General features: G+C 33.4%; 3 protein-coding genes across 3 annotated transcripts in view; all 3 read left to right on the top strand.

Annotated features, from left to right (window-relative positions):
• The window catches only part of LOAG_18093 (hypothetical protein), a gene marked incomplete at both ends in the record, with an annotated part of 2,622 nt that extends 1,420 nt beyond the window's left edge, over window positions 1–1,202 (top strand). Inside the window, one exon of the mRNA XM_020450762.1 lies at window positions 1,023–1,202. Coding sequence (XP_020305522.1) covers window positions 1,023–1,202 — 180 coding nt within the window. The remainder of the gene's footprint in view (window positions 1–1,022) is intronic.
• Window positions 1,203–1,361: 159 nt separating this feature from the next.
• Window positions 1,362–2,701, top strand: LOAG_18092 (hypothetical protein; the record flags this gene model as incomplete). Its single annotated transcript, XM_003146499.2, has 4 exons — window positions 1,362–1,397; window positions 1,975–2,082; window positions 2,236–2,390; window positions 2,601–2,701. 4 exons carry the CDS (start codon window positions 1,362–1,364, stop codon window positions 2,686–2,688), a joined length of 387 nt encoding a protein of 128 aa, XP_003146547.2. The 3' UTR covers window positions 2,689–2,701.
• Window positions 2,702–2,801: 100 nt separating this feature from the next.
• Window positions 2,802–7,537, top strand: part of LOAG_18091 (beta chain spectrin) — a gene marked incomplete at its 5' end in the record, with an annotated part of 28,631 nt that continues 23,895 nt past the window's right edge. The window contains 13 exons of the mRNA XM_020450761.1: window positions 2,802–2,828; window positions 3,181–3,368; window positions 3,574–3,665; window positions 3,806–3,896; window positions 4,147–4,321; window positions 4,496–4,717; window positions 4,961–5,169; window positions 5,301–5,478; window positions 5,577–5,727; window positions 5,911–6,067; window positions 6,222–6,423; window positions 6,893–7,129; window positions 7,323–7,472. Of these exons, the coding sequence (XP_020305521.1) occupies window positions 2,802–2,828; window positions 3,181–3,368; window positions 3,574–3,665; window positions 3,806–3,896; window positions 4,147–4,321; window positions 4,496–4,717; window positions 4,961–5,169; window positions 5,301–5,478; window positions 5,577–5,727; window positions 5,911–6,067; window positions 6,222–6,423; window positions 6,893–7,129; window positions 7,323–7,472 (2,079 nt within the window). The remainder of the gene's footprint in view (window positions 2,829–3,180; window positions 3,369–3,573; window positions 3,666–3,805; window positions 3,897–4,146; window positions 4,322–4,495; window positions 4,718–4,960; window positions 5,170–5,300; window positions 5,479–5,576; window positions 5,728–5,910; window positions 6,068–6,221; window positions 6,424–6,892; window positions 7,130–7,322; window positions 7,473–7,537) is intronic.

Here is a 7,537-nt window from a genome sequence, read left to right as displayed (position 1 = left end):
GTTGCATACGCATATATTTATATATATATATATATATATATATATATATATAATATCGAAATATAATGAGTCAACCCATTCTTAACATAATTTGAGCTGTTCAGATAGCTTTATCATGTTTTTTGTTTATTAGTCTCATGAAATTTCTGTTTGATTCAACGATTTCGTAGACAGATAACTAAAGTTATCCTATAACAATGTTGGTAAAATTAACTGTTCTATTGTAACAAAAAAGGATTTTTCCATATTCCAAGGTGAAAATACATTTACAATAAATTTTTCTGCATTGTTTTGAATCTGTTTTTTACAGTAACTAATTTCTCTTCCTCACAAAGATAAGTAAATCTGGCGACTGACTATGTTTAGATAAAATTACATAAATAGGTTGACATCACATTTTGTTTATTATTATTCCAAAATTAAAAGTGAGTTATCAAATATTCAAACCACTATCTTTATCACCACAATTACCAGCATTGATTTTTTAATTTTATTAAAGTCATTTCCTTCGTAAACGCATTTTTCATTTGAGTTGCAGTGCCTTTAAATAAAATAAGTTGAATTAATAAATTACTTTTAATTTTTTTATATTTTCACTTATAAATTGACTGTTCCCTGCATCATTCCCTACCCTTCAAAACTGCACGATTTTGAAAAGTTGCCTCAAGATAACATCAGCTTTACTGTTTTGCATAATTGTTTTAACTGCATCAATCCAGCCTGCTCTACATAAGTCGATGAGAAATGCAATCATTTGCTACCAACTTTATTATATAATATTTTGTTCACATATATTACGTAATACTTTGTCCAAAACCGAAAATAAGGATTAAAAATGGCTAGCTCGAAAATCTCGCACCGTACGAGTATTCCCGTTTACGAAGATCTCTATGTTTGAAATTATATAATAATAAAAAAGTAGTAATAGTAAGACTACTAGTAGTAATATTACATGATGGTTTTAGCCATAACAGTAGTACTGGTAATGATAATGATGCTGGTGTTGATGACGCTGTTTCCAGGCACGACTCGAAATTGTCGATTTATTCGTGGATCTTGGAGATGGAGTATTATTAATGAAATTACTGGAAATTATTTCGAGTGAAAAGCTTGGCAAACCAAATCGTGGTCGAATGCGAGTGCAAAAAATTGAAAATCTCAATAAAACACTCGATTTCCTAAAGAAAAACGAATTCAGGTAGAGTTTTGAGACATTGTCATCAAGAATTTTCTACCGATCCTGATCGAACATGATTTATTATGTGATTCTAATTATGAAGATGAGGATGTTTATCCCTGTATGATAATTTTAATCTTTCCTCACTCTCGAAATCGAAAATGACTTGCTGTATGACTGCCATATGGTATCATCTTTATTCAGTGACACGGAACCACAGGTTAGTAGAGTTATGCTACTTATTATTGCAACGAGAGTTGGTGCTTATTTATCCTTCAGGATCCAGCACTCCTTCATTGTGTATGCGGAAATTTAGATCTCTGCTAACCATCTGTTTTTCGTGATAAAATGTCCCAGCTCATCTGGTTGTTCTTATATGTTTCGTTCATTGTTCGTACCATATATATCATTTCGGTTTATAAATGCATTCCATTCGCATATACGTAAGAAGTAGCACTGATATTATTTATTGAATGAATAGTCTCAATCTGGAATAGGGGACATCTTCATTCATATTTTTATTTCGTCTTTGTTTTTTGTTTTTATGTGAATCACTTTGTATAATGAAGTAGCAGATTAATATGTTTTTCTTTTTGATAGAGCAAAAGAACAATTGTATGAATTTGGGCAGTTATATTGTTCTAATGTATAATCACCATTATTAAAGTCAATTAAAATTTACGATTCAAAGAGTGTTTAATTATTAAAAATATGCGATTTGTTAGAATCATTGCCTAGGTTCGATGTAATTAAACCATTTGTTATTACATAATGTTTTTAAAATTAATTATTTGCAGCTTGAAAATATTGGTGCAGAAGATATTCTGGATAGAAATGAACGGCTTATTCTCGGTCTCATTTGGACTATCATTCTTCGTTTCCAGATTGACACGATTTCCATCCCGGTGAATTGATAAATATCTGCTAAATGTTGTGCATGATACTTGAGACTTACGGATGATGAATTATGTTAATTTTTAGCGAAAACTTGTAATTAATAAGATGTAAGATTAATTCTGGATTGATTTGTTTTGGTTTACGAAAGTGTTAAATTTCAGATGGACGAAGAATCTGGTGAAAGGAAGCATGCGAAGGATGCACTTCTGTTATGGTGCCAAAGAAAAACAGCTGGTTATGCGAATTCCAAAGTTGAGAATTTCACCACTTCATGGCGTAATGGTCTAGCTTTCAATGCACTGATTCATGCCCACAGGTTAGCATAGATCTCATAGATATTCATCAGAAAAATTAAGATAAAGTACTGCTGAGATTGATGACATTTCCAGTTTCTTGCCAATCGCGCTAATTATGCCTCGATGTTTTCTGCTGTATTCATCTTTTACATTAGTTCGAATAATTGCAACATTACAATATTATTATCATATCTCATTTAAAACCGTTCAGTTGATGGTAATAATTTAAGGCCAGATCTAATCAATTACGAGAATTTGTCGCCACAAGATGCAATTGGAAATTTGAATAATGCTTTCGATGTAGCTGAAAAAAACTAGATATTGCACGTTTGTTGGATGCTGAAGATGTTAATGTTGCCCATCCGGATGAGAAGTCTATCATTACTTACGTTTCACTCTACTATCACCATTTTGCAAAGCAGAAAACAGAAATGACTGGTGCAAGAAGGGTTGCTAAGGTGTGTAGTACTAACCATTTGGTTATATCGTTTGAACTTTAGTAATATTTAACCCAGCGTTTTTTCATTTTCAACATCATTCAGGTATTTTTAAGTTAACCACGAGTTTCAATTCAATTCAAACTATCCTAGATTATTTTTACTGCTTTAATCGACTATGCATTCTGAAATTATTGTTGTGGTTTCTCTATGGAGTATTCATCAAAAGTATAGTTTCAAGAAAGAAAAAAATCACTACCGTAGAATGTGCACGGTGGGACGAAGCTTAACACCGTACCTTATCGTATTTTACCTGGAAAATAGTGGACGTGTTCGTCGCACTGTAACAGAAATTCTTTTTCATTGCTTGTAGATTGTCGGTAACCTGATGTCTTCTGATCAACTTCAAGAAGATTACGAAGCGCTGTGTTCGGAGTTGCTTTTTTGGATACAACAAACCATTACGATGCTCAATGATCGAAGATTCCCAAATTCGTTGAAAGGAATTCAGGATCAATTATTGGCATTCAAAAACTACCGCACTGTAGAAAAACCACCGAAGTATGTTTTTTTTCTTTTTTTTTTTCGCAATTCTATATCATTGAGCCATTGTGCTTTTTTCTTAAACACTTTCATCAAATTGTATTATCCTGCTTTTGTTGTCGAAACGATTTTAAAGCAAATTTTTGGATGCCGTATTATGGACTAGAAATAGTGATTTCTCGTATTAATCATAAATACTGCTTGTAAGAGGTGAACATTTTAGATACAAGGAAAAGGGAGAATTGGAAGCTTTGTTTTTCACAATACAAACGAAAAGGAAAGCCATGGGAAGAAAACCATATGTTCCACCAGCAGGCATTTTTAAGCATCATTATAATCTTATGAAGTGGATATCTCTCATTATTTGAGTTATTAAAAATTTGCAAGGCTTTAAAAAGCACATCTTTGGCCGATATTTGATATATTTTTTACCTTATTAGTTACCACTGTTCCAGGTCTATTTATGCATGATATTGAATCAGCTTGGTCACTTCTGGATCATTCAGAAAATGATAGACAGCTGGCCCTGATGTCGGAATTACGAAGGTTGGTTTATTAATTTTTTTAAATTTCTGGCCTTCATTGTAGAAAATCTGGAATTAAATAAAAAAGGAAAGACGACTTATTTGGTATTTTTGCTTCACATGAGAATTCGATGGAAACCATTAGAAATTGAAGCTAGAAAGTTTATTGTTTAAAGTTAACTAAGGGAGTTTAGGTAATCAAAAGATTTTATTCCATTGCAGCTAATAATCAATACAGTATAGCCTATAGCATATAAAAGCAAAGTTTCCAGACAGGAAAGGTTGGAACTTATGGCGCAGAAATTTGAACGCAAAGCAGGATTACGAGATGCGTGGTTACGTGAGATGAGTTCTGTCCTGCAAGATTTTGATTTGGGCAGAAATATTGCTCAAGTTGAAGCTTCCTTGAAAAAACAACAAGCTATTGCTGCTGATATCCTGCCCAGGGTTCGTTATTTTATTTTTGCTGTTGTTCTCTTGTAGTCTTTTCTGTGTAGTGATTACGGTTATTATATTATTGTTCAAATTTCATACTTTGTAGTTGCTGTAAAAATAATAAAATTTATGGTAAAGGTGAAATGAATTCCGAATAAAGAAAACCCTTATATTGTGGTATTTTAGGAAAGTCGCTTTAAGTCGCTATCGTTTATGGCTGCGGAGCTATCGAAGGAAAATTATCATGATAGCGATAAAATCCGAATACGTGAACGTGAGCTTTTAGATAAATGGTCACAGCTGTTAGCAGCTTTGGAATCAAGACGTCGTGCGCTTTTATCATTAAGTGATCTGATGAGTTTGCTTCGGGATATAGATACATTGTCATTGGAGATACGTGCACTGGAGGTAAGGTTCATTTGTATGGATCATTTGTTAGTTATATGACTATCGCCTATGGAAATCTTAGTACAGGAAGATTTTTTCATTATTAAGATTTTAGATTTGATTGAAGTTAATGTTTCAAATAAAATTTTCTGGTATTGATTAGTATCTTTCACTGATGTTATCTTTGCAATAGGTCCCTTGATGATATTGTGATTAATCACTTTTTGTATTTAAATCTGACCTCTGCATTAGCTATGATTTCAGCCTCAGTTTCGAAGTCGCGATGTTGGGAAACATTTATTAGGAGTTGAGGATTTGCTTGGCAAACAAGAAATTCTCGAAGCACAACTTAATTCCCAGGGAGAATTGTTGAAAAACGTGACGTCGCAAGCACTGGATTATATTCGAGGAAAAGGGGAACAGTATGACGTGTTGCAAAAGAAGTTGGACGATGTGAGCAGTCTTTATGAAAGGTTAATCCTTACAAAATTCTGAAATAGCTTAAGATAAATTATGATACGTAAGTCTCAGTAGTTTCAACTTTGATATTTTGAGACTGACTCGTGTTACAGCGGTATTCTTAGTAACATATTTACATTTGCAGTGTTGTACAGTTATGTCAACAACGGAGGATAACTTTATATCGTGCTCGTGATTTGTACCGTTTTATCCAAGATGATGAGGAGGAAATGAGTTGGTTACAGGAGAAGGAAGATTTGTGCATTTCACTTCTCAAAAACAGAGATCTTTCAGCTACTGCCCAATTAAGGCGTATTTTCAAGGTGTTGTCCATCTAAGTTTCTTTGTTTTTACAACTCTTCAATGGTTTTCCTTACTGCAAAATCTTTAAAATAGTTGATGTTTATTTTCTTAACTGCAGAATTTGGAAACCGAAATGGAAGGACATTGGCAGAGAGCAAAAGGAGTGATTGCAGCTGGTGAGCGACTGGTGGCAATGGGTCGAAATAAAGAGGATATTCAAACAAGAATATACAATTTACATGCAAAATGGGAGCAGCTGAGAAAAGTTGGTAGAATATTGAAATTATGGGTACACACTGTATGTAAATGCGTGCTATTGAAAGTCTTAAATCCAAGCGAAACTTTTCCAAAGCAAAATTTTGATATGGAAAAGTACCGAGAAGAAATAATGAATTGCATATCTATTAGCGTGTTTGTTATATCTTTTTATTAATATATAGTTTTTTAGGTAGTTGAAGCGGTTGGAAGATGGCTGCGTGAAGCTGAACAGGCTCACCAGTATTTCCAGGATGCAAATGAAGCAGAAAGTTGGATTCGTGAGAAAATGCCACTCGTCAAAAGTGGTGATTATGGCCGCGATGAACAAGCATCGGAAAGTCTTTTATCAAGGTGAGTTGATTTTTCTAACTTATAAATTCGACTACTCTAAGCTTGATCCATTTTCATCATTTTTTTTAGGGAATTGACCCTTTTTATCCCAGAGTTTTGTGTTTTTATTACTGCTAACACTTTTCAGTTTAATAATTAATATTTTCAATTGAAGGCATTTGCGTTTGGAAGAAGAGATCCAGGCTTATCGAGCTGATATAATAAGGCTCGAAGAGATGGCAAGAGAGCTAGCAAATACGGAATTCATTGCTGGTGCTGTGGTACGTATTGAAGAAGACACGGAAGAGCTTATTGTACCTCAGGTCAAAATGCTGTACGCTTACTCTGGAAATAATATTGAAGTTAAAAAAGATGAGGTCAGTACCATTGCTTATTCTCTTTCTTTTAAGGGTATTTTTGCTTATCGAGATACTTGTTTGAATTAAACAACATTAAGTGTTGATGTAATTTGCTTGTATAAGAATTTCATCCACTTCATTCTCTATTAATTTAATAAATAATTAAACAGTGATCGGTTATTCATTTATTTTTGTTTCTTTTCCCTTATTTAATCCTCTCGACTTTTTTAGAATCATAGATTTCAAACTATTTTTGAAAGTTTTTCAAATTTCTTGTCCATGATTCCAAAAGATAAAAAGAGAATCATTAAAACATTCTCTGTTTTCTGTCGAGGATGTCCTGCATTTAAATTAGATTTCCAATGTTTGTCTACTATTTGCATAATCCTTCAAACGAGAGATTTCATTCGAAATGTTGAATAATAAAGACTCAATAAGGAAATCAACAGCAAAGAAATTGGGACCAATTTAAAATTTTTGTTTCAAGATCCTAGCATTAATCGAAAAATCAAACAATGATTGGTGGCGTGTCCTGAAACAAGATGGAATCGAAGGTTATGTACCCGCAAATTATTGTAAAGTTATGGAAGGTGAAACAGTAACGGTTGCACAAACAATAACAACTCGCAAAACGGAACGCGAACCGCAGAGTTCCCGGAATGCCATCATGGAACGCCAAGAAGCCATAAGTGCTGGTTATCGGAATCTAAATAATCTGGCTGAGGTAAAGGAATAAGTTTTTTGTATGGGTCTTTATGGAGTAATAACGTCTGTAATAACGTTTCGAATCGTTGTTTATTTCATTCTTTCACTTTTCAAATTTATGTTCAGTTTCTCCTAATCTTTTAAAATTCAACCCACATTTTTCCCACTTTTTGATTTATCCAGATCTGCTTACGGAATTTTGTGAATTTTAGGAACGTCGTCGGCTTCTCAGTGATGTAATCAAGCTGTATAAATTCTTGCGTGAATGTGATCAATTTGAAACCTGGGCAAAAGAGACAGAAACAGCTCTCGCTGATAGCACTACTTCAGATAATGTCAAGGCTTCGCGGAAGAAATTTAATGTAAGTTGTGGAGGAATTCTCGTGTATGTAATATCAGGTGAAGTGAATGAGTAAACAAGTTAAAA

This window comes from Loa loa (assembly GCF_000183805.2).
Source record: "Loa loa unplaced genomic scaffold supercont3.193, whole genome shotgun sequence".
Taxonomy (NCBI): domain Eukaryota; kingdom Metazoa; phylum Nematoda; class Chromadorea; order Rhabditida; family Onchocercidae; genus Loa; species Loa loa.
Note: the sequence above shows the minus strand (reverse complement) of the source record. Positions and strands in the feature narration are given on the sequence as shown.